At 51.7% G+C, this 26,052-nt stretch overlaps 1 protein-coding gene across 4 annotated transcripts; it reads right to left on the minus strand.

The window, feature by feature from the left end:
* Positions 265 to 26,052, minus strand: TRAF1 (TNF receptor associated factor 1). Of its 4 annotated transcripts, none has more exons than XM_021068177.1 (10): positions 25,972 to 26,040; positions 23,950 to 24,004; positions 23,028 to 23,210; positions 22,458 to 22,863; positions 20,051 to 20,135; positions 10,690 to 10,755; positions 9,788 to 10,198; positions 7,462 to 7,639; positions 5,417 to 5,565; positions 265 to 2,473 (listed from the first exon to the last, which is right to left on the minus strand). In XM_021068177.1, exons 4-10 carry the CDS (start codon positions 22,595 to 22,597, stop codon positions 2,255 to 2,257), a joined length of 1,248 nt encoding a protein of 415 aa, XP_020923836.1. In that variant the 5' UTR covers positions 22,598 to 22,863; positions 23,028 to 23,210; positions 23,950 to 24,004; positions 25,972 to 26,040; the 3' UTR covers positions 265 to 2,254. The 4 variants fall into 4 exon arrangements, with proteins under 4 accessions (XP_020923836.1, XP_020923833.1, XP_020923848.1 ...); XM_021068174.1 differs by lacking the exon at positions 25,972 to 26,040 and adding an exon at positions 24,568 to 25,132; XM_021068189.1 differs by lacking the exon at positions 23,950 to 24,004 and having other exon boundaries at positions 25,972 to 26,052.

Here is a 26,052-nt window from a genome sequence, read left to right on the forward strand (position 1 = left end):
TATATCAGTTTCTATGATCTACTTACGCAACTGTTTTGTCCACTGAACTAAGAGTTTCCTGAGTGTAGGATGCACACCTTACCTTTCCCCACCCCCTAGGGTCCAGCACAGCAGGTCTCAATGAAGCTTTGCAGAAAAAACGGCAGCGACTCACAGTGGTTGAAGAGAGTGTGTGACTCTTCCTATGAAAGGTATAGAGGGACAGTTGTCCCTAGTGGAGTTGTCCCACAGAGCCCTTGTTAGGTCAGTGAGTAGGGATGACTATTTTTTTTTTTTTTTTTTGCCAGGACACCAGCTTTGAGACACATGTCCCTATCACTTGCTAGGCCAGGCCTTCCCTTCCTATCTACACACATCAAGGAAGCAAGTCAGCTCCATGACAGGTTGTCAACAGCGGGGACAAGAAAAAGAAGCCCTGACCGATTGCAGCCTATCGCGCATGGCAAGGTGCCATCACACTACAGAGCACTAGAGCAGCTCCAGGATCATATCCAGCCCTTGTGAAAACCCCGAACCCTGTGAGCTGAGCAGGGCCAGGAAGGATGTTTCCCGGGTCTGTAAATGAAGAGGCTGAAGCGGGACGGGAGACCAGGTCTGGACAAAGCCTGGGTCTGGGCTTCCTGATACCTTGAGCCCCCTGGGTCATGCTGCTCCCCTCTTATGTGAGGATCATGCTCACAAACACTGGGCTGGAGAGAACCGGCAGGGCTGCTGACCCATTTCACAGATGAGAACCTGAAGGTGTGAGGAGTGAAGCCAATCACGGCCTCAGGGAGTAGAGGAAGAACAGGCGGCAGGGGAGGCTGATGGGGAGAGGAGTGGGGACCTGCCCTGGAGCTCTGAGCAGCAACGTGACGTCTCAGGGGCTCTGGGAAGTCAGGCGAGGTCCCTGCAGGGGGCTCCAAGGCGAGAACACAAGCGTGGGCCGCGGCCAGGCCAGGTGGGCAGTGGTGCCGGGGCCTTTCGCTCTCCAGCCCCTCCTGTGTAGCATCTCCTTTGAGGTCCCAGAACCCAGCAAGGGTGGAGGGTTCCCCATTACAGACAGAGGATCGAGGCAGAGAGGGCCACTCCTGTCAGCACACCAGCCCTGGATGTCACCTGCAAAACTGGCCGCACCACCCAGAGCTCAAGTTACCACCAATGCCCACAACCATACCCTTTATGAAAACTGCAAAAGAGATTTAAAAAAAACTCTTCCTTTGGTTTTATACATATAAAAGGACAACCTCTGCTGGTGGCTCAGAGGTCCATCAACTAGAGATGCAGTTACCTTGGGTTCACCGGGTGACCTGGGATTCTGGAAATGGCAAGCGTGAGGCCCCCAGGCAGGGAGTGTGGACACCTCGTGCCTCTCTCCTTTTCTACACTCCTCCTGGCTGCTCCTGGGAGCTCAGGGACCTGGTTTCACCTGGAGGAGGTGGAGGGGAGCTCGGCTGGGGGAAGTGCAGAATGCAGGGCTGTGTGTGGCTCTGCATGGAGGGGAAGCAGAGCTGCCAGGCCCCGGGTGGCAGGTGCCATGCAGGCCAGCCTAGCCCACTGGGTGGCACTGAAGGCGAATCAGGAACTGGAGAACACGAGGCTCCTGAGTGTTCCTGGAACTCTGCAGCCCTAGGCTTCATCTGGCTCAGGAGACCTAGAGCTAGATACTTTCTGGGTTGGAAGGAATCTTGAAGGTCTTCGAATTGGCCTCCCTGGTTTGATGCCCTCCACCACACATACCCTCTAGCTCTGCTTGCTCACCTCCAGTGGTGGGGAAATAAGTCCAGGCCAGGACAGACTGAATTCACACTGGCACCCTGTGCCCTCCACCTCCCGGTCCCAGCTCTGACCCTGTGCAGGAAGAGAGCAAGCACACTCTCCACAGTGGCCTGCGGAGGCCTTCCTGTCCCCAGAGCTTCTTTGCGAGGATCCACATCTCCAGGTCACCAGCCACGTCCTTCTCATCTTGGCTGGAGTCTGCCTCAACATCCAGGGCCGGGGTGGCCCCTGGGCCTCCAGCATTGCGTGGTCAGTGCAGGGGGAGCAATCTCGCACTGCCTCCTTCTGGACCCTGTGCCTCTGTGGGCCTGGCCCAAGGTCCTGCCAGCCACAGTCAATCTGCCAGCCCCGCTCAGGTCATGCCAGCTCCAGCCAATCACTGTGCCCTGGGATCTCGGGCGCCAAGGGCAGGACCTCAGTTGTCTCCCTGCATCCCCGTCTGAGCTGGGGTTCCCTTGAGACCGCAGTGTGGCTTGCTCTGCCCTGCCCGCCCACCCTAAGCGTTTGTCTCCACGATGCACTTGAGGAACATAGTGTCATCCTTCACGTAGGCATGCTTGGGGGACTGCAGCTTGTTGAGAGGGAAGAAGAGCGGGCAGCCACTGGCCACGTTGGTTTCACTCTGGGGCCGCTGGAAGGATGCTGAGGTCAGGTCGGGCCGGAAAGCATCAATGGCGTGCTCACGGTTGTTCTGGTCAAGCAGCATGAAGGTGACCTGTGGGGCAGGGGCGAGTGGGAGGTCAGGGCTCCGGGCTGTGTCTGTCACCTGTGAAGCCCCTCCAACCCTGATCTCACACTGTCAAAGAAACAGGCAAGGATCACACGTGGCGTATCGTGAGGCGCCGGGAACGGAAGCACCTGGAACATGAGCAGCCTTTAGGAGTGTCCTCTGCTTAAGGCTCAGATGGTGCAGCCACAGGAAGGGGGGGATGCAGATGGCACTGTCAGCTGCGTCTGGCTGCTGCTGGGGGCTAGACATAGGACTAAGCACTGACAGGGGGCCTGGACTCTGTAACCCACCATGGCCCTTCCTGTTCTGAGATTTCTGATCCTTCAACTGTGGCTGGAGCCTCCAGGGCAAGGCAGAGGGGCAACAGCGGAAGGGGCTTCCCTTGAGGGGATGTCAATCAACACCTCAAAACACGAACCCAGCTTCTGGTCTACCCGGGGGCTCTGTGTGCCCTGGAGAAGCTGATGATCTCAAAGTGACATATACCCTCCTCCCAGGCACATGTTACCGAAATGCCCGTTGGGACATGAAGCGGCTTCCCGCTGCGGCAGTTCTCACACTTGGCTGCACTTTAGAATTCCCTGGGAAGCTCTGAAGAATCCTGATGCTCAGGCTCCACCATTCAAAGCCGTGAGACCCAGTTACTGGTATTTTAAAAATCTCCCCAGCACGTTTGGGGACCACTGACCTGTTGGCTCATACCCAGACCACCGTGGCTCTCCCACCCCTGCCCCCACCTGCTTTTCCCATCCCCCACCCCCCTACCAGCTGAGGTCTGGACTCCACACCCTCCTCTTCCCACCCCCACCCCCTGCTGTTCATCTATAGGGAATGCCTGTCTACCCACCCCCCTCGGTTCCCACCATTTGTTTATTTATTTATTTGTCTTTTGTCTTTTTAGGGCCACACCTGTGGCATATGTAGCTTCCCAGGCTAAGGGTTGAATCGGAGCTGTAGCTGCCTGCCTACACCACAGCCGCAACAACATGGGATCCGAGCCGCATCTGCGACCTATACCACAGCTCACGGCAACAGCCAATCCCCAGGGATTGAACCTGCGTCCTCATGGATACTGGTTGGGTTTGTTAACCACTGAGCCACAATGTGAAATCTCCCCCTCCTCCCCGCTTTCAAATATTTTAAAACAGAGTTGATTTTTTTGGAGCCATTTCAGGGGCACAACAAAACTGAATGGAAAATACGGAGACTTTCCAGAACCCCCTTCCCCACCCTACCCCTCTTACGATCAACACCCCCTCCAGAAGGACACATTTGCTACAACTGACGAACCTATCTTGACACATTGTATTCCCCCTAAGTCCCTAGTTTATATTTTTTATTAACATATGGTTGATTTACAATGTTGTGCTAATTTCTACTGTACAGCAAAGTGATTCAGTTATACATACATATCCCAGGAGACTGGATATAGTTCTCTGTGCTGTACAAGAGGATCTTGCTGTCTATCCATTCTAAATGGGACAGTTTGCCTCTACTGACCCCAAACTCCCAGTCCATCCCACTCCCTCCCTCCCCCCACCCTGGCAACTGCAAGTCTGTTCTCTATGTTCGTGCTTCTCTTTTGTAGATAGGTTCAATTTGTGCCATATTTGAGATTCCACCCATCCAAAGTTCCTAGTTTACATTAAGGTTCATTCTCAGTGTTGTACATTCTGTGGGTTTGGACAAATGTATAAAGACATACATCCATCATTATAACATCACTTCAGCGTATTTACGCAGCCCTAAAAAATCCTCTGCATCCACCTGTTCATCCTCCTCCCCTCCATCAAACCCTGGCAACCACTGATCTTTTTATTTCTCCACAGCTTTGCCTTTTCCAGAATGTCATATAATTGGAATCATACAGGATATAGCTTTTTCCCATTGGCTTCTTTCATTCAGTAATGTGCACTTAAGGTTTCTCCCTATCATTTTGTGACTCGGTAGCTTCTTTTTTTTTTTTTTTTTTTTGGTCTTTTTGCCATTTCTTGGGCCACTCCTGTGGCATATGGAGGTTCCCGGGCTAGGGGTTGAATTGGAGCTACAGCCTCTGGTCTATGCCAGAGCCATGGCAATGCAGGATCCAAGTCATGTCCACAACCTACATCACAGCTCATGGCAACGCCGGATCCTCAACCCACTGAGCAAGGCCAGGGACCGAACCTGCAACCTCATGGTTTCTAGTCGGATTCGTTAACCACTGAGCCACAACGGGAACTCCGGTAGCTTCTTTCTTTTTAGTGCTGAATAATATTCCACTGTCTAGATGTACTACAGTTTAATTATCCATTCATCTTGGCTACTTCCCAGTATTGGCAATCACAAATAAAGTTGCTATAAATACCTGTGTGCCGGGTTCTGTGTGGCCCTAAGTTTTCAACTAGTGGGGTAAATACTAAGGAGTATGATTTCCAGATCACATGATAAGACTATGTTTAGTTTTGTAAGAAACCTCCAAACAATCTTCCAAAGTGGCTGTACCATTGTATATTCCCACCAGCAATGCATGGAGTTCCTGGGGCTCCACATCCCTGCCAACATTTGATGTTGTCATTGTTTTGGATTTGGCCATTCTAAAAAGTCCACAGTGGTATCTGCCTCCTTCCCTTTTTTTCTGAGGATGCTGCCTGTTCAGGCTAGCCCCACAGCACCTCCTCTAGGCAGTGTTCCTTATTTACCCCGCCATGTGAATTCATCTCTATACGCCTTCCAGGGGCGCTGGGACAAGCGTTTTAGCTCCTGGACTCACAGTGAAGGAGGGAGACCTGGCTACTAGATGTGAACTTAAGCTCTTGTTTTATACCAGGGGACACTGATTACACAGAGTGCAAAAGACTTGCTGAGGTTGCACAGGTAAGTTCATGGCTAAACCAGGTCCAGGACCCAGGGTTCCTCCACCCCGCTGCATGGTTCACCGGCTCCTACCTTGTTCCGGAAAGGCCACGGCAACAGAGCATCGTACTCTCCTCTCATGATCACGATGAAGAGTGACAGGTGGGTCTTCTTGCCTGTCCCGTCCCCATTCAGGTAGAGCCGCAGGCACAGCTTGTACCCATACTTAGCAGTGTAGAAAGCTGAAATGCGGAAGCCTTAGTCAGCACTGAGGCAGCTGGAGGGTGCTGGACTTTGCAGATGAGGAAACTGGGACTGGCATGGAGGCATGCCTGAGTCATGGCTCAAAATTAAGAAATCTGGGGCTGGAGCTCAGCGTCCTTCTCCATTACGGAGCATCAGATCTTGGAGATCTTCTGGCCCAGTGGCTGTCAAAGGCCATCAGAATCACAGATCACCAGGTCCCACCCCTGGGGCTTCTAACTCAGCGGTGCTGGGGGAAGACCGAGAATCTGCATTTCTAACAGGGGTGGTGATGCTCCTGCCTTGGGATCACATTTCTTTGTTTGTTTTCTGTATTTTGGGGCTGCACCCATGGCATAAGAAGGTTTCCAGGCCAGGGGTCAAATCAGAGCTGCTGCTGCCAGCCTATGCCACAGCCACAGCAATGCCGGACCCTTAACCTACGGAGCGAGGCCAGGGATTGAACCTGCATCCTCATGGATACTAGTCAGGTTCATTACCACTGAGCCACGATGGGAACTCCCTATACTTCTGATTTAGCAGCCTGTGTTTTGCAGTGGGGAACCCGAGCCCAGTGAGGGGAAGTGGCTGGCCACAGTCTTACATTGTGTTGGGGCAGAGCCAGAATTAGGAGCCAGGCCTCCGACCTCCCCCCAACACTGACTTCTTTCTGCTGCCCTAAGCCAAGTGGCTGGGGTCTCCTGGAGGCTTGGGGAGAGTGGGGCGGCTCACAGTTCTGCCGGCCACCCTTGGCAAAGGCCCCTGGTGTGTGATTAAGCCCAGGGGCCTGTGGTCTCTCTCCCTGGGCAGCTGAAAGAGCCACAGGAGTGTGGGTTCCAGGGGCTGTCACCATGAGGGCCCCTCCGGGAGGGCTGAGGGAGGACAGGGTGTGGGAGCAGACAGGAAGGAGCAGAAGAGGGACAGGCTGACAGTCTGACTCATCTCTGCCCTTTACGTTGTGGTAAAGCGGGAAGCCAGAGACACTGCTCGATTTTTCCCTCTTTGGAAAGAAGCCAGGACAAGAGGCTTACGGGTAGAAGGCAAGCCCCCCCCACCCCCGCCCGTGAAGGGGCTGCCCCTGCTCCGGAGGAACGGGGCCTGGCTTTGTGACCCAGCCTGCAGCCTGCTCTGCGGTGTGCGGCAAACTCCAATGCCCCTCTTAATCCCGGTGCTGTTGGCCTTGGCTGTGCCAGGAGTGGAGGACAGAGAGGGCATGAGGCTGAGGCAGATGCGAGTGGTGAGAACTCCTCCGCAGAAATCCTCCTCACTGACCCACCTGTTTACTCAGAAGCACACGAGTGACGCAAAGGGGGAAAGCACACAGGTCTGAGCACAGCCATACACGCTGTTACAGAAACGGAGAGCCGTTACTTAAGAGACACATACACAGAGCAACTGCCCACTTTGTGCAAGACGTTGTGCCAGGCCCATGGGGCCCCAGAAACGAGTAGGAACTGCCCCGGCTGACACAATACTCACTCATGTGCTCCCCACAGCCGGACACAGATGCAGGCTGTCTGACCTAGTTCTCCACTATTTCTGCCCCCTGGGTCTCTGAGGGCAGGGACACCCACCTGAGAAAGTCGTCCTCGGCTTCCCTCGCCCCCGCACAAACTCTGGTTCACAGCACACCCTCTCTCACAACTGAGTCCACACAAAGTAGCTAACAATTTCACTCCTAGTCGCAGAATACAAGGGAGGCCCAGGCCTGCCCGGGGCAAACAGCCCTGCTCCAAGCGGCTGGGTGGAGAGGGACCTACCACCCCTGCTGCCCAGCAGGGCAGGGGGCCTGGATGCAGCACGGCCGTCAGAGCTGCCCCCCTCCCCTCTCGTTTCTTGGGCCCCATGGGGCCTGCCTCCCCCAGTTGGTATCTGGGCCCCTGGGGAAGTGTGACCTGGGGAGAAGAGGCTGACGGTTCTGCCACAGGCCGACTCATGGCACCGCCTGGTGACGTTGGTGATCTTCCACAGGAAGGTGCCGTCGAAGGAGGCCTCCTCCAGGAGGTGGAGGCTCTGCTCCAGCTTGCCCAGGGCCTGGTCTTTCTGGGCCAGGGTCTGCTGCAACTCTATCACCTGCGCGGAGAAGCCCACTCAGTCAGGGACACCAGACCCTGGCTCGGGGTGGGGTGGGGATGGCGTGATGGAGACAGAACTGCCCCAAACACGCCTTCCTGACCGCGCTGCCCTCGGCCGGGGGCACCTGCCTTTGTGTGTGCTACCCCTCCTGCCTGGACTTCCTTTTCCTTCCTTCTCCACTGGCCAACTCCTACTTATCTGTCAGGAATCTGGTACCCACAGTCCTTCACAGCCCTCGCTCAGCTGGTTCCTCTCTCTCATCTACATTTTTACAGCACCCTTACCACAGTCTGATGTATTTTTCTGCCATTCCTAAGGATAGATGGTCTCCCTTATCAAGGGCTGGGTCCATACTCATTTTATCTGTGTCTATGTCTGACACAGTGCCTGGCATGTAAAAATAAACTCAGGAAAAAAAAATTTTTTTTTTTTTTTTTGTCTTTTCTAGGGCCACACCTGCAGCACATGGAGGTTCCCGGGTTAGGGGTTTAATTGGAGCTGTAGCCATTGGCCTACGCCAGAGCCACAGCAATGCGGGATCCGACCACAGCTCACGGCAATGCTGGATCCTTAACCCACTGAGTGAGGCCAGGGATCGAACCCACAACCTCATGGTTCCTAGTCAGATTCGTTAACCACTGAGCCACGACGGGAACTCCAGGGAATTGGTTGATGATCTGAAGGTACAGTCACTGACCTCAGGGAGGTCACCACCTTCCAACCAGGCAAGAGTTACATAAATAAAACCTTTAATCGGTCACTCAAACCCAGCGCCTGGCACTTCTGGTCAGTTTCCGCATTGACATTTGAAAGACAAAATCATTGACAAACTGATTCTTGGGTGTGCTCAGGTAGGGAAGTCAGGAATGGAAGTGAGTGTCCTTAAAGAAAATTGAATCCCTGGAGTTCCCTGGTGGCACAGAGGGTTAAGGACCTGGTGTTGTCACTGCAGTGGCTTGGGTCACTGCTGTGGCATGGGTTTGATCCCTGACCCAGGAACTTCCATGTACTATGGGAGCAGCCAAAAAAAAAAAAAAAAGGAAAGAGAATTGAATGCCTAATTTTACATATGGGAAATTTGTGGTCCTGTGACTTTCTCAAATCTACACAGCAAATTAATGGCAGACCTAAAACTAAAATTCAGGCCTAACTCAACATGAGACAGGGATGTAATTGTGGCTGCCCTCCACAAAAAGCAACATTAGCATTATGACTGGTTATATTAAGAAAAGTATAAGTTCTGGAACAAAGGAGGGGACAATCTGGCTTGACCAAGAACTGTCAGATAAATAGATTATCTGATGGTCTTGGACCACTGCTCTGAGTGTGTGGAATCCTTTAGAGACTGAGCCAGAATATATGAGGCCAGCATGAAACAATGTGATCTGATGAAGGGGTGAAGGTTCCGGGGGGAGGTTAGCCTAAAGGATGAAACAACAGGATATTATTATTGACTGCTCATCTCTGAAGGGCTTCCATGGGAGCTAGAAGGCAAATATTTTGTGTGCCCTCAGTGGCAGGGCCACAAACAATGCACGGAAGACTAAGAGAAGCTGTTTTAGTTTAGCGTGAGGGAGAATTTTCTAATAGTGAAAAATGGCCAGTAATGAAATGAGATGGCTGGGGTGGGAATATCTTACTGCAGAAACTCAAGAAAAGGAAATGAAGCACTGGATGAGAGAGTCTGACCTGGACTATAACTTGAGTCAGTCCTCTTCCTAGAAGGTCTTGAGACACTGGAGGGATATATATATATATAGTCTTTTTAGGGCTGCATCCACAGCGTATGGAGGTTCCCAGGCTAGAGGTTGAATCAGAGCTGTAGCTGCCGGCTCATGCCACAGCCACAGCAACATGGGATCTGAGCCGTGTCTGCGACCTATACCGCAGCTCACGGCAACGCTGGATCCTTAACCTGCTGAGCAAGGCCAGGGATCGAATCCGCGTCCTCATGGATGCTAGTCAGGTTTGTTAACCACTGAGCCATGACAAGAACTTCTGGAGGGATATTTTTGATGGAGGAGTGATTGCTCTGAGCAGGTAGAATGCTTAGGAGGAAGGCTAGTCCACTGCCCTGGAGACAAGATGGGGGAGAAGGGACCCCCCTGAGCCAGCCTTGAAGGTGAATGTGCCTCCCATGCTCACCCTCTGTTCCAAGCTCTGGATGTGCTCTCTGTCCAGCTGGCTCTGGTGGATGGAGGCAGCCAGGGCCAGGTTGGAGGCCTCCACCTCCTTGTTGAGGACGGCGACAATATTCTCAAACACGCACAGCTTCCCCTCCAGCTCTGTCAGGAGCTTCTCTTTCATGAAGTGCTGCAGGGCCTGTTCCTCCTGGCTCTCGGAGCAGGGGGCCCGGTAGCAGTCCACCTCTAGGTCCCCAGCCACCTCCACGGCCCCCTGCAGCTGCAGGTCTGACAGATTCTGCTCCAGGGCCATGGGCCCGGACCCCGAGACAGAGCCCAGCTGGGCCTTCCACTGTTTCATGAACCCCAGCAGCAGGTTGAGGTGGGTGGCCTGGGAGGTGACCTCATGCTCCTGTATGAACTTTGGGCTCCCCTGCCAAGAGAGTGGGGCTGATGAGTGAAAACACAGAAGGAGGAGGGAGGACCAGGGAGCCTGGGAGAGTCCTGGCACCAAAGGTTGCCAAGGGAAGTCCTAGCCATTCACTTGGCAAAGGGAAGCATGTAGTAAGAGGGATTCGGAGGACCCTGCTATCAGACATGCCCATGATGAGCCAGGGGCATCCCAACCTCCACGGCAACATTTCTGCCCTGCCCTTGGGCTCAGGGATGATTCAGGACCATGGAGAGAGGCACAGGGCTTTGGGTGGGGGTCATTTTAGTGGTGCTACAATGTCAGGTGAGACATGACGAACTCCCCTGAGAAGGAAGATGATTTACTAGTGATTCTGCTGCTTGGGGAAGTCACGTGAGGGACATCCAGAGGAGTCGCTTGATGTTGCGGGAAAATCCTAGAGGGGGTGAGCGGGGAGATGCAGGAGTCTGGGACCAGTGTATGGACCTTCTCTCTCACATTCAGATGCTTACCTTGAAGGAGCAGCCAACACCAGCAAAAGGGCATCCAACTCCAGCCTCAGCCACCTCGGGGTGATCCTAAAAATAATAACCATGTCACTGGATGTTACTGGGGTCCCCAGTGTCACTGAAGCTCTCTGCTAAGCACCAACATCCACCAGGCATGAGCTGGGCTGGGTTGCAATACTTTGCACATGCTGTTCCTTCTGCCTGGCTGACTTCTGCCACCCTTCAAGCTTTAGACCTTCTGTGACCCTCCTTCAAAACAAGATCAGGGCCCCTGCCGTAATCCTGGGAAGCGATGCCACTGTTCCTGTTGGGACATGTTCCACCCAGCCCCATAATCGTCACTCACTCTTTGGCTGTCCCCACTGGTCTAAGGGCTCTGTGAGGGTCCTAGATGTGTTTCCAGTCCTGGGGTCAGTGCCTGGTGCAGAGGAAACCCTCAGGACATGCTGGGTGCATCCTGAAGCCCATGGGGCTCTCCTCACAATTTTCATCTGCATGCCTCATGGGCAATCCATCCCTGACTGAGGTGTGCCTGCCCTGCACTGCCCTCCCTTCCAGGTAATGGAGAGCCCGAGGGAGTGACACAGAAGGGTCTCAGTGCTCAACAGCGACTTGACAATACTGCTAACTATGCAGAGGTCTGAGGAGTTTACAAAATGCTCTCACAGTCAAAATTCTTCCTAGGGCCCCTCACAACACTTGGGAATGGCAGGGTAGGTTTTTTTGTTCCCATTTAATTGATGAAATAACTGAGGCTCACAGAGGGGAAGAGATGTGCTCAAGGAGGGAGAGCTGGGAAGCAGCAGAGCTCCAGGGCTCTTCCCATCCCATAGCTCTATCTCTTATCAAAGGTCAGTCCAGGGAAACTGGGAGGACATTTCCTGCAAAAGGCAAACTTGGAAAAGGGCTTATCTCCAGAATATACAAAGAGCTCTTATGATTCAATAATAAGACAAACGACCTAATATGAAGTAGGTAAAATATTGAGCAGATACTTCCCCAAAGGAGATATATATATGACAAGCATATGAAAGGATGTTCAACATGACCAGTCATCAGAGAAATGCAAAATGCCACTGTCCACTCACTAGGTGGCTTGAATGTAAAAAGAATGACAGTATCAAATTTTGGTGAGGCTGTGAAAGAACTGCAACACTCATATGCTGCTAGTGGGAATGCAAAATGGTACAGCCTCTTTGGGAAAATGCATGCATGGGAGTATCTTGTAACGTTAAAGCATACTTGCAAAGTAACTTACTTTATAGACCATGCTTATCAAGTTATCATACAACCCACACATTCCTCTCCTAGGAATTTACCCAAGAGAAATGGAAACATATGTCCACGTGCCTATGTGAATTTCACAGCAGCTTTACGCTGGAGACAATCCAAGTATCCATCAACTAGTGAATGGATGAACAAAAGTGTGGTATAGCCACACTCTAGGATGCTACTCAGCAATCAGATGGACTAAATTACTAATACGTGCAGTAACGTGGAAGGACCTCAAGCATTATGCTAAATAAAAAGAGTCAAACACGAAAGATTCCATTCCAAACACACTAGGATTCCTTTCGTATGAGCCTCTAGGAAAGGCAGAACTATAGTGACAGAAAATAGATTAGTGGCTGCCTAGGGCGACAGGTGGGGAAGACTCACTAGCCAGGGGCACAAGGACGTTTTTCTGGTGCATGAAACATTCACCCTCTTGACTATAGGTCACGCACAACTGTATACATTTACCAGCATTCATCAATCTGTACACTTAACATGAGAGAATTTTCCTAACTATAAATACTAGCTTGATCTTCCAAGAGCTCTGTTGTTTTTTTTTTTTTTTTTTTAAGAATAATCTCACAGGGTGAAGTGAAGGGAGATTTGGATGGTAGGAGGGGAGGATAGAGGTCTTTGGAGCTGAGCAAATAGAAAGCCACACTAGTTATTATTCTTTAAAAGTGAAATAAGTGAGAGTTGTGGCCTTAATGATTACAATTGATTAGAGGCACAGAGCACAGTTCAGCAAAGTGCCACCCCCTGCCCCCTTTGCCTCACTGCCCTCGGCTTTAAGCACAAGTTGTTCCCAACGAAGAAGAGAAAACAGATGTTTTATCACAGGGCAGAGGGGGCAGTGTTGGCAGGGAGGCCCTGCTGGCTTTGGAACATGCCCCGTGATGCAGCCTGTCCCAGCAGGTAGCATCCTAACCTGTGGGAAGGACAGAGGGCCTGAGGCTGGTGAGGACCTGGTTCCAGGGTGGACGCATCAGGGTGACCTCTCAGGCCCTGAAACTCCTGACAAACCCATGATTCGAATCCTCTGTGGTTCTAGGGGTGTATGTTTGAAGTGAAAGTCAGAGGGAAGTGCAAAGGTGAAAGTGATAAAAGTAATGGTGGGATTCCAGAACCGCTCACAGGTGGACAGGCATGTGTTCCTTTGACAGCTGAGCCTTGTCGTTTTGTGTCTGTTTGGTGAAAAGCATGCAGGCTGGAAAGGGCTGTGTGGGTGGAGCGGTCATCCTTGTCATTGTGTGTGATGGGAGGAGGCTGGAATCAGCCTCCCATGGCCTGCAGAGAAGGGGCAGGGGTGACTGGAGAGGCCAACGGTGGCCAGGCAGGGTTGGGGCCCCAGAGTCCCATCATCAGTCACTCTCTGTCTCTCATTCCTTGGGATGCTACAGGGGTTAAGGGGGTGCATTGTGGAGCCAGTCTGTCCGGGTGCAAAGCCCATCTTTGTCACTTTACATATAGCTGTGTGGCCCTGGGAGAGTTATTAGCTTCTCATGTCTCAGTTTCCCAATCTGCAAAAATGGGAATAATAACAGAACTCCCCCTTACAGAGTTATGGTGACATGATACCTGCAAATTCTGATATGAGCAACCTATTGTGCTATAACAAAATTCCCCATACTTAATGGCTTAAAACAACACACATTTATTATCTTACAGTTCTGGGGATCAGAAGTTCTAACACCAAGGTGTCGGCAGGATTGTGTTCCTTCTGGAGGCTCTAGGGGAAAACCTGTCCTCTTGTTTCTTCTAGCTTCTAGAACCTGCCCGAATCCCGTGGCTCATGGTCTCTCCCTCCATATTCAAAGCCACAGGGCATCTTCCAATCTCTGTCTGATTCTGACTCTCTTGTCTCCCTCTTTTGAGGACCTCTGTGATTACAATGGACCCACCAAATCATCTAGGGTAATCTCCCCATCAAAAGATCCTTAATTTAATCGCAGCTGCAAAGCCCCTTTGCCACTGTTATGGCCCCAGAACTGTGAGAAAATAATTTTCTGTTGTTCCCACCACCCAGTCTGGGGAACTTTGTGATGTGAGCAGCCTGAGTAGACTAATGCAGCCATATAAGGTAACACAGTCACAGGTTCTGGGGATTAAGACACTGGCATCTTTGGGGAGCATCATTCTGCTTGAGGCAGTCCTCAATAAACGTTAGCCATTATTAGTAGTAATATTACTGTTATTAGCATAATTTTTCCTATGGATTAAGCACTGCCCTTGGGACCTCTTTTTCCTCCCCCCTAACTGCATCTCATTTAACTGTCACATCTCAAACTCTCAACAGCGAATTCTGTAAATTACCCATTGGATTTCCTCGGGGGTGAGGATAGGGTAGGGGTGAGGAACATCCCTAAATGCATGTGTATTTACCAAAGCATTTTTGCCTGTTATGTCACAGGATTCCGCTAATGATCCCTTTGAGGCAGACAGCATGGGATCCGCTTCGCCTTCATGCAGATGGGAAAGCTGGGTGAACAGCTTGCTCCAGGTCACATCAAGCTCACATAGCTGAGGAGTGGACAGAATCTGGGTCCTCTGTCCCCCAGTCGGAGACCTTGCAGGCTCGCTGCTTGCCCTGCACCTGGGTGAGCACGACCCCATTGGCTCTCATGGGGCCACGAGGAGGGGCCTTGGAGGTTCTGCCTCTTGTGGTGATCAGGAAGCTAAATCTCAGGGATGGCTGGTGACTTGCATAAGGTGGTACAAGTTTGGGGCAATGCAGTGGTAGAGGCCAGGGGCCTGGAACCCATGTCCAGGGTCCTTCCTCCCCACCAGGGAGTCCTCTCCTTGACCAACGAGTGGCCTTGTCTGAAGGCTGGGGACCAAGGGCACAGGAGAGGGGATCAGGCTAGGTTGCAGAGGAAGAACGGGGCACGTGTCCTGGGCCAAGCCTGTGTCTGCCTGGTGCCACAAGTGGCCCCTGTGTGAGTGGCCTCATTGCCTGCAAACTGCTAAAAATAAAATCTGCAGTGCAATTTCCTCTGAAGAGGAAACAGAGAAAACAAAATCCTAGCCCTAAGGGAACACTCGTCCTTCTGTTCATGTCCCAGAAGTCTGGGGGTATGTGGTGTTCCCGGCTGCCCTGCTTACCCTTTGAGAAGAGGTCAGCAGAGGGCTCGTCCAGGGGCCCCCAATTGGAGACTTGTGGGCCTCCGAGAATGTGAGTGTTAAGAGGGTGCCAGGAGCATGAGAGCCGCCTCTGTGAAGCCACCACACAGAACAGAGTGTCTGCGACGTGCCGGGCACTGCCTATGCTGTTGCATTGGGCACAGAAGCTGGTCAAGGTCCTGGATGCCTGGAGGGGCCGTTTTTGCTTGGGCCTTGGTGAGTGCTGACAGAGAGGCACTCTACAGTGACAGGGAGGACCCGGTCCACCTGCTTCTAGTTGCCAGTTCAGGCCCTCCTCTGTCCCTGAGCCAGTTTCCTTTCTGGCAACCTCTGCTCAGCTCAACTGCCACCTCCTCCAGGAAGTCCTGCCTGATTCTCCTGATTGACAGTAGTCTTGCCCATTCCTGTTTCCACAGTGCTTGAGGTAGACTGTGTATTTAAACCTGCATAAAACATTTGGGGGCGATCCACCATCTGGAAGCAGCAGGGAGACGATGCCAGCAGCCCAGGGGGCAGGTGTTGGAGCCTGGCTCTGCCTCCCCTTTGCTATACGACTGGGCCAAGCACCTCCTCATTGAACCTCCATATATTACCTATTGGTGAAATAGGGGTATAACAGGATGTCACAGGACTGGCGAGGTTACAGATGCGACTGTCAAGCTCAGAGGTGTAAGGGGGTCCATTTCCAGGCACTGCCTCTCTAAGGATGCAGATATGCACAGAGGCTGAGGACAGATTCGAGAGGGACGTGGTCAGCACCCTTCCATAGACACAGAGCCGCCTCAGGGGACAGGAGGCTGCCTCACCTGCCCTTTGTTACCCCAAGGGAGACAGATTTCAGCTCAGTACAAACAGAGAGGCGAATGGTACAACAGCTAGTTCCCCATGGTGGAAGTGGGTGGTTTCACGGAGTAATGAGCTCCCTGTCACTGGAAGGACATGAAGCCACCTGGCAGGAATCAGCACAGAGTGGAAACTGGACTGGACAGCTTGACCTCCTATCGTTTTCTTCCTTCCTTCCTTCTTTCCTTCCATTCTCTCTCTCTTTATCTTTTTAGGGCCACACACGCAGCCTATGGTGGTTCCCAGGCTAGGGGTCTAATTGGAGCTGTAGCTGCCAGTCTATGCCACAGTCACAGCAACTCGGGATCTGCGACCTACACCACCACTCACGGCAACGCCGGATCCTTAACCCACTAAGCAAGGCCAGGTATCGAACCATGTCTTCATGGATATTAGTCAGATTCGTTTTCTGCTGCACAACAACAGGAACGCCTCATTTTCTGATTCCAGAATAATTTAAAGCATTCTTGTAAGCCACTGGCAGCAGACACCAGCTTGTTTGTGACCTTCTTGAGTGGCCTCAGAGGGAAGAGAGTAAGAGAAACAATCCCTTTCACTGGGTCTCAGGTAGACAGAATTGACTGCGATTTCCCAGCCATCAGGTCTTCCTCTACTTCATTGTCACTTCTGTAGGAAGCTCATTTCAGGCAAGAACCAAGTCTCTAACTAGGTCAACAGGAATCCTTTAATACCTGCTTCTTACATTAGCCAATCAGTCTAGGGCTCTGAGCACTTCTGAGAGAGATACTAATCTAATGAAGTCAGAGGATGAGGACAAGCTGAAAAGCAGATGGCACGGAAAATGTTTGCAAGGACGGGTATCCGGGCTTAGCTCAGCTGATCTCCTGCCCGGCCCTTCCCCACCTCCATTTTCCAGGTTTCCCCAGATGCACAAACTTCTGAATCGCCATGTATGCAAAGCATTGATTTAAAGTCAGCTGCCTGCCTTTAGTCAAAAGTCCCCCCAAAGTTCCCATTGGGTCAGGAGCTGGAGGAGTCCCTGGTCTTTCCACTTGTGGCTTTGTGCAGGTGTCAGACCACTGGCTCACCCTGCCCCCAGCTTTCCACTGGGGGTGCAGTGAGGGCCGCACTGGGGAGCACTCCCTCCCACTCTACAGTCTGTTCCAGTGCCTGGAAGTTCATCACCAGAAATGCCTTCCTTTGGTTTAAGGCAACACGTTTCAAACTGTGCTCTGCAGGGCCCTAGGAATCCCCAGAGTCCCTGAGGAGAGGAGACAGGAGAACGAAGTGGGGTAGCCTAAAGGACAGGGTTCTGGGCTCCCCTTTAGTCCAGGGCGCTTCTACTTTCATCTGATTTCACATTAACGAAGATGAAAAAATTAAGACTACTGGTTTGAGACCTATTAAAATACCTCTTCTCCATATTATCTAAGATTGATACAATAAATCTGTACTGATTTTGAAAAGAAACAAGAATAAAACAAGTTAAAAAAAAAAAAAACAGTCCAGGCTGGTAGGGGCCTTTGAAAGCATCTAGCCACCTTCCCTTCTGAAGGGGGAGCACAGTGGCCCACAGAGCACAGAGATGCCCACATAGGGAATCTTGGGACGTTAGTCCAGGTGCCTTTTATTCTACTATCTCTTACTCTATTGCACAGTAAAACTTTCTAGGGAAAAGCATTCGATCCTTACTATCATTCCCTTCAAGGCCTGCAGGTGAGAGGCTGCTGCAGAGAAGAAAGGAGAGCCCTCAAAACCAGCTCCGGGTGGGATAGAGAGGTCCCCCAGCTCTCTGTAGGAGACAGGCCAGAGTGGAGAAGAAAGAAGGGAAATACGGAGGCTTGCCTTCCTCTGGTTCCATGGCAGGAAGGAGAACCACCTGTCAGCCAGTGACTGGTATTCAGACACAGCAGGTGCAAGAAAAGCTTTACACACTCAACCCAGCTTCTTTACTTTATAGGTGGAGAAACAGGCCCATAAGTCAGCTTAGCCATGTGCTGAATTATAGTCCATCCCTGGACACCAGACTGTGGTTTGGACAAGGAAGGAAGTTTTGTTTGAAAGGAGCCGGGTACCTTGCAGTGTGGACAGTGCAGGTGGCCTAATAGGTGAGACCTGGTCACTGGGGAGGTCTGCACAGAGATACCCCAGTGGGTGTCAGGGCCCACATCTAAGATGAGGGGGTTAGATTTGGAGCAAGGGTTCTTACAGCTTTGGAGTCATGGACCAATACAAATATGTTTGCTTAGTAAATCAGGAGATTAAAAGATTGCCATGTTTTTCTTCCACCAAATTTTATCCAAAGTTCTATTATCACACTGATCATTTCATTTATACGAAGACGTGAACAGGAAGGGCATAATCTCAGAGTAAAGGTTCATTCTATAAATGGAAAGAATTTAGTTTTATAAAAAAAACTCACAACAATTGCCTTATTTTTATCATTTTGTCATGAACTGGGGGAAATGGACCAGTGCAGAGTGGCAAGTGGGAACTTCTGGGTTGGACTCTGCCAGGGTCCTTCCAGCTCAGAAGGGCCAGGGTTCTTCTTTTTCTTTTTTGTCTTTTTAGGGCCACGCCCATGGCATATGGATGTTCCCACGCTAGGGGTTGACTCAGAGCTGTAGCTGCCAGCCTACTCGATAGCCACAGCAATGCGGGATCTGAGTCTACGACCTACACCACAGCTCACGGCAATGCCGGATCCTTAACCCACTGAGCGAGGCCAGGGATGGAACCCACGTCCTCATGGATGCTAGCTGGGTTTGTTAACCACTGAGCCATGACGGAACTCCAGAGGGGCCAGGGTTCTAAATTGGTGCCTGAAGATGACTCTAGCCCTCATACTTCCAAAGGTATTTCTTATTCTTGGAGGCACAGCTTGGCACAGCTGGAGAAGTGAGCTGACGATGGCCTGTTCCCGTCTGAGAGCAAAAAGGGCCAGAAAGAAGTGTCTAGATCAAGAGTTGGCAAACTTTTTCTCTAAGGGCCAGATGGTGAATATTTTGGGCCTCTGTTGCAACTACTCACCTTTACTGTCTTAGGGCAAAAGCAGCCACACACAAAACATACATGATGAGTTGTGTCTGCAAACCAACACAACTTTATTTATGGACCTCAAAGTTTGAATTCGACATAATTTTCTTAATTAAAAAAATTTTATAGGCGTTCCCATTGTGGCTCAGTGGAAATGAACCCAACTTGTATCCGCAAGGATGTGGGTTCGATCCCTGGCCTCATTCAATGGGTTAAGGATCTGGCGTTGCCGTGAGCTGTAGTATAGGTCATAGCTTGGATCCTGCATTGCTGTAGGCTGGCAGCTGCAGCTCCAATTCGACCTCTAGCCTGGGAACTTACATATGCTGTGGGTGCAACCCTGAAAGGACCAAAAAAAAAAAAAAATTATAGTCATACCTGTGACATATGGAAGTTCCCAGGCCAAGGATCAAATCTGAGCCACAGGTGCAGCAACACTGGATCCTTAACCTACTGCGTCACAGTAGGAACTCTTCCATATAATTTTCATGTGTCACAAACTCTCATTCTCCTTTCAATTTTTCAAGCTGTTTTAACTAATTTTTTTTTTTTTTTGTCTTTTTGCCATTTCTAGGGCCGCTCCTGTGGCATATGGAGGTTCCCAGGCCTAGGGGTCGAATCGGAGCTGTAGCCTCTGGCCTACTCCACAGCCACAGCAACTCGGGATCCAAGCCGCGTCTGCAACCTACATCACAGCTCACGGCAACGCCGGATCGTTAACCCACTGAGCAAGGGCAGGGACCGAACCCGCAACCTCATGGTTCCCAGTCGGATTCATTAACCACTGCGCCACGACGGGAACTCCCCATTTTAATTATTAATGCCATTCTTAGCTTGCGGGCTGTACAAATGGGTGGCAAGCTGGGCTGGGCCCACAGGCCATGGTGTGTGGACCCCTATCTAGACTGCTGTTCTCACCCTGAATCTGTGACAGACTGCCCAGGTGGTTTGGGGCAAGCTGCTTCCCCACCATGAAAGTCAGTCTCCTCACCTCTGACAAACCAAATTCAGTCTAGACTCAAGACAAGGAGGGAGGTGCCTGCCAGGGACTGTGTGGGCAGATGCCTACTTGGCCTCAACCTCGGCAAATGGAGACAATGAACAATCTTTCCTGGCAGTGCCAACATACCTTCTCCTGAGACAGAAGACTTCCTGGGCTTTCAGACGGAGTGTCGTCGCCTTTGCATTTGGGACAGATCTGATCCTCCCCGTTCCTGGGGACACATAAACAAACGATGCTGAGTGAGGCATTCACCACTCATGGCACCAACCTCCATCCCAATAGCTCCAAAAGCCTAGGCCTTGTCCAGCGTGGCGGCTAATACCAATGTGATACCAAATTCCAGACCCACCATCCCCAAACCTCAAAAGCACCAAACACTCAATGTTCTCCCACAGTTTGTGTGAGCTTCCCTGGCAGCCATATCTGGTCTGAAACAACTGGGGACAACTATCCGCCCTTACTTATCCCACTTAGTGTGAATATTCATGTTTGATTGCAGAAATGGTCATACGCTTGATTACAAGGTGTGGCCCCAATGCCTGATAGAAAAATTACATAGTAACGCACTGACCTGCTTTTCTAAAATCTGAAAAACGTCTGAATTCCAAAATACATTTGACCCCAGGAGTCCAGGTAAAGGATTGTTTACGTGTGGCTACATTTGCTTTTCTTAGCTTCCTCTATTTGATCTTGGTCTGTTACTTTTAGTAATTACAGATGACCATGGCCTCTCAGAACAAGAAGGGGCCTCTGAGAACACCTTGTCTGAGGTTCTTAACTGGGAGTGGGCGCCAGACTTTGAATGGGGTGACACAGGGGGCTATGAGCTTTTCCAAAGCTCCCAAGTGCTCTGATCCCCAGTGGCAGCCACTGGTCAGGCCCATGTTACAGGGAGGAGAACGAGACATGGGAGGACGTATGCGTCAGCCAAGGCAGTGTGTGGCAGGGGCAGAGCTGGGCAGAGCTCTTCAGGCTCAGGCCTGGATCCCTTCCCCACCTCTGCCAGGTTTTGGAAGAATGGGAAAGGAAGCCAAGAGACCCACTATGAAAGTCTGAGATGAACCCAGAACAATCAGCGAGATGGTAAAACCAGTCAAGCCTTGCTCCTCCTCCACGCTTGCCCTTCCCCCCAACAACCTCTCCCTTCTCTCAGCCTCCCCCTTGGTCAAAATATTTGAACTTTTCAAGCTTGCTTGAGTCAGTTTTCCCACCTTCTAAAGCTGTAAAGTCCCAAACAAAGGTCATGCTGGGGGCGCATGGCAGTTTAAGGACACATGGGTCAGGAAACTGACCTGGGGCAAACTGACCTAATCCCTCCATTAGGCCTCACTGTCCTCATCTGTAAAATAGGATCATAACATGCCCAGTTTTCCCAGACTCTTCTGAAGACACAAGGAGAGAGTGCCTGGCACACAGCTGATACATAATAGTTGCTTAAGGTTGGATGCTGAGGAGCTTATTGATATCAGATCTCTCTGAGTTACTCATATTTTAATTATAAATACACACTTATTTTATTTTATTTTATTTCATTTATTTTATTTTATTGTCTTTTTGCCATTTCTTGGGCTGCTCCTGCGGCATATGGAGGTTCCCAGGCTAGGGGTCGAATCGGAGCTGTAGCCACCAGCCTACACTGGAGCCACAGCAACGCGGGATCTGAGCCGCATCTACAACCTACACCACAGCTCATGGCAACGCCGGATCCTTAACCCACTGAGCAAGGCCAGGGATCAAACCCGCAACCTCGTGGTTCCTAGTCGGATTCGTTAACCACTGCGCCACGACGGGAACTCCCAATATACACGTATTTTAATATATAATATATATGAGGTATATTATAGATGAATATTTTATATATATGCAAAATGTGTGTATTACATATAGATATTTATATACATAGACATATATTTTATACATTATACATACATGGACTTCCCATGTGGCTCGCAGCATAACCATTCGGCGTTGCTTCTATATATACATATATAAATATATACTATATGGTTATACTAGATTTTTTTGTCCCCTTTAAAACTGTTCCCAGCAAACAACCCAAGGTGATGGGTGATATTGTGGAAGGAGATATATTTGCATAGCAGTTTGTCATTTAGCAGGGAGTTTATATTCACTATTACAAGAATTTTTTTGGCATCGATTGGGCCTTGGCACAATCCTGGGAGTTAGAAAATCACTTTATGGGCACTTTGTGGCCAAGGAAGCTGAGTCTTCAAGATGTCAAGGCAATTTGCACAGGCCACACAGTAAGTGAGTGGCCCAGCTGGGCCCAGAAGCTCTCCCTCCACCCTGCACAGCCTTCTGCTGAGGGAGCTGTTTTTCTGAGGCTACTCCTCCTTCTACCACTAGTCAGATGGGGCAGTGTCAGGGACCATGGGGAACAGGTGTGGAATCTGAGGCCAGAGAGGTGAGGTCACCTGCTTGAAGCCATGGTTCCTCTCTCACCCTTGCCTCCCATCAGGTATCCCTCCCGACACCTCCTCCCCTCACCCCCCTTGCTCCTCCAACCTCTCACCTCACGTTCTCGGGGAGACAGACGGTGCAGCAGAGGGGCTTGGGCTCTGCTGGGTTCTGGCAGATGGTGGGGGGGCACCCAAAGGGGAATTCGTTCTCATCAGGGGCCGGGCGGGGGCTGCTGGCTGAGCCAGAGGCCATCTCAGGGTCCCACGCTGGCCAGGGGAGGGGCCTGTCCGAGCTCCTCTGGGGAAGGGACCAGCCCCGTGGAGTCTGTGCTGAGAGAAGAGGTGAGTTCTGGCCGGGCCACCCTCTCTGATGAGGAGTCTGATGACTTTATCTTCTTGCTGTCTTGTGTGGTTCAACGTCACAGCTGAGTCACAGCAGAGAAGGGACAGGAATTACCCTTCATGGTGAAAAAAATCCCCTGGATGGTGACTGCAGGCTCTAGGAGTGTCCAGTTCATTCTTTTGAGCGTGAGGGAGGAGGAGAGCAAGTCAGAGAGAAAAAAGAACTGTGTCATGGACTTTTCAGGAACCGCAGTCAGAGTTCCCCCGTCGCAGGACCCCAGGCTGCTGCTAGCTTCCTCCCCAAGGGACAGGGGCAGAGAGAGCCACAGCCGGTGACTTGCCTGTGTTCCCTGGGACCTCCCAGCAGCCTAGGATTCTCGGTGGGGGTGGTCACTGCCCTCGTGGAAATCCCCAGGATTCTGGAGGCAGGTCCAAAAAGGCAAGTTCCGGGCGCATTAGCTCTGTCCTGTCCAGAATGTCTCAGGTAAAAGGCACTTCCTCACAGCAGGTCTCAGTGACCCCATCTGCAAAAACAGGAATTGCAACAGGGTGTCTCCAAGTCTTCTCTGGGCCCAAGTCTCATGGCCAAGGCAACCAGAGGCGGCAGCAGGCCTCTGATGACCCAGCCCTGCTGGTGGCAGTCAACAACAGCATGAGGACTACACCCGGCCCTTTCCTCCTTTGAAGTCCAAGACCTCAGGAACAGGGACTGCTCACAGCCCTCCCCCTAGGCCCCACTCAGGAAGTCATAGGTGGCCACAGACTCGGGTCAGGCGCCACCACTTCCCGGCCCTGAAGAGAACAAAGATCTAAGCAAATACAAGGTCACGGGGAGTTGGTCTCAGCAGCCAAGAGGGATGCAGATCCAGAGCTGTATGGCAGAACCAAGGCTCCTGGCACACCCACTGTGCGCTTGGCAACTTTTCCCTTCTAATTTCTTAGAGCACCCTGCTGGGAATTCCACAGGCACATACAGGCACAGAGAAGCAAGATGCCTGGTCCAGAGCCCCTCAACTCCTAGTTGTACAGCACAATTAGCACCAGGTCCTTTGGATTCCAAGCCCTGTGCCCTTCCTCCTCATCAAGACATGTGAAAGCAAGGTGGTTGGGTGGAGCCTACACGGCCAAGGATGGAAAAGATGTTCTTTCCACATCGATCCTGCTAGGCTGCTCCTAGAGGTTTTGCAAACCTTTACAGCAGCTTCAAATCACAGGCTCTGAGGTCTGACAGATCTGAGTTGGGATCCTGAGTCCATCACTTACTAGCCGTGGGTCCTGGGACAAGGTCAGTGGCTTCTCTGAACCTCAGTTTCTGCATCTGTAAAATGGGGATAATGTCAGTTCTTACTTCACCCGACTCTTGGGATGACTAAATGAGATCATGGGTGAAAGCGTGGCATGGTGCATGGCCCAAGGGAAATATTCAAAAAGCTTTGCTGTTGATGATGGCCAGAGCCCTCCCAGCTCCTCAAGATCAGGAAAAAAAAGATTAAAATGGTAAATTATTTTTTATTTTTATTTATTTTTTGTCTCTTTGCCATTTCTTGGGCCGCTCCTGCGGCACATGGAGGTTCCCAGGCTAGGGGTCTAATCGGAGCTGCAGCTGCCAGCCTACGCCAGAGCCAGAGAAACACAGGATCCGAGCTGTGTCTGCAACCTACACCACAGCTCACGGCAACGCCGGATCGTTAACCCACTGAGCAAGGGCAGGGACCGAACCCGCAACCTCATGGTTCCTAGTCGGATTCGTTAACCACTGCGCCACGACAGGAACTCCAAAATGGTAACTTATGCTTATACAGTGTTTTCACATTCATCAACTTTAGTTGAGCCTCGCAAGTGGGCAAGGCAGGTCAGACCCCCATAAACTCAACTGCTCACCTTCCCTGGAGAAGGCAGGGGATGCTGGCAAAGACGGCACAGCACCTACCCTACCACTGCAGTGGAAATCTGGACCTCCGCCCTCTCCTGGGCCAGCCCTGGTCTGGCTCTGTCTCAGGAGATGACTTTGAGGCTTACTTCAGAGAAAAGAAGAGCAGAAAGCCACTCCCTTAACTGCATCCCCCAAATCTGCAAACTTCCCTGCATCCCCACCTGTTCCCTCTTTTCCTTGGTTTGGCACTGAAAGGCACTTATCTCTCCATCCAAGTTCTGGGTCCCTTCCTTTCTGCTCCCTTTTCTCTGCTCTCTGTCTTCAATGCCTCCCAGCTCCTTCCTATCAGCATCAGAATATGCCTAAGCTGCTCTAATAATTAAAAGTGAAAAGTAATAGGTACTTCTCAGCACTGTGTTAAGTGCTATTACAGACACCATCTCATCTAGTCTTCACCTGAACCCTGTGAGGCAGGCATTGTCATCTTCACCCCCAATTTACAGACAAGGGAACTGAGGCGCAAAGAGGGTCAGTGGCTTGCCCAAGGGCTCAAAGATAGGACTCTGGAATCCTGAGCCTACGTTCTAACCACATATCAGCTTTAAAACCCTCTTCACTCTCACTCCACATTCCTCTCCAGCATCCTCACACTCTCCTCCCTTTAACAAAACTTCTAGAAAATACTGTCTAAAAGGCGCTCTGCGTCCTCACTCCAATCTCCACAGAATCATCTCCCCAAGTTTCTCAATGTGAAGGCTGCCAAATGCCCAGGGTTTGTCCCAGGTTCTAGTCAACCAGCCCTGTGGCCTGCACCTGATGCGCCACCTGGCACCTTTCCATTTCTCTACTTTTCTGTGGCTTTCTGCACCCTTCCGTGCTCCCTGCCCCTATTTCTCCCGCTGCTCCTCCTAGTCGCCTTGACCCTTTACTACTCTGAACTCCATCCACCCCATCTTCCCGAGAGTCCCCTTGGGCCGTCCCAGGTAGGGTTGGTCTCCCGGCTTTTTGATCCCACTGCGTCCGAAGGCAGCTGGAGCACATTCCCCCGCCGCCCGGCGTGGTAATGCCGGGCGGCCTGTCCGTGTTGCCCAGCCCCGTTTGTGCGCTCTCCGGAGGGCAGGTGACAGTCGTCTCGCCACATCTCAAGAAGCGTGCCGAGCGCGGGGAGCAGAGCAGCCCGTGTCTATTCAAGGATGAGAGACTCCAGCGCTGCCCCAGGAACCTGCAAGAAGGGCGGGGGCAGCGAGTCGGTGTCCCGGCGTCGCGCGGGGAGGTCTGCATTTGGGGAGCCCCCGCCCCAGCGACCTGGAACCCGGCTGCCGGCGGCGGGGAGCGCGGGGGCGGGGGGCGGAGCCCTCCGCAGTCCGCGGGCGGGTGAGGGCGGGTGAGGGGCGGGGTGCAGTGCAACCAACCTCTGCGCTGCCGCCGCCGCCGCCGCCGCCGCCGCCGCCACCAGCTCCCCGCGGCCGGCGGGAGCTTCCGGTGGAGAGGGT

This window comes from Sus scrofa, chromosome 1, assembly GCF_000003025.6.
Source record: "Sus scrofa isolate TJ Tabasco breed Duroc chromosome 1, Sscrofa11.1, whole genome shotgun sequence".
Classification (NCBI taxonomy): domain Eukaryota; kingdom Metazoa; phylum Chordata; class Mammalia; order Artiodactyla; family Suidae; genus Sus; species Sus scrofa.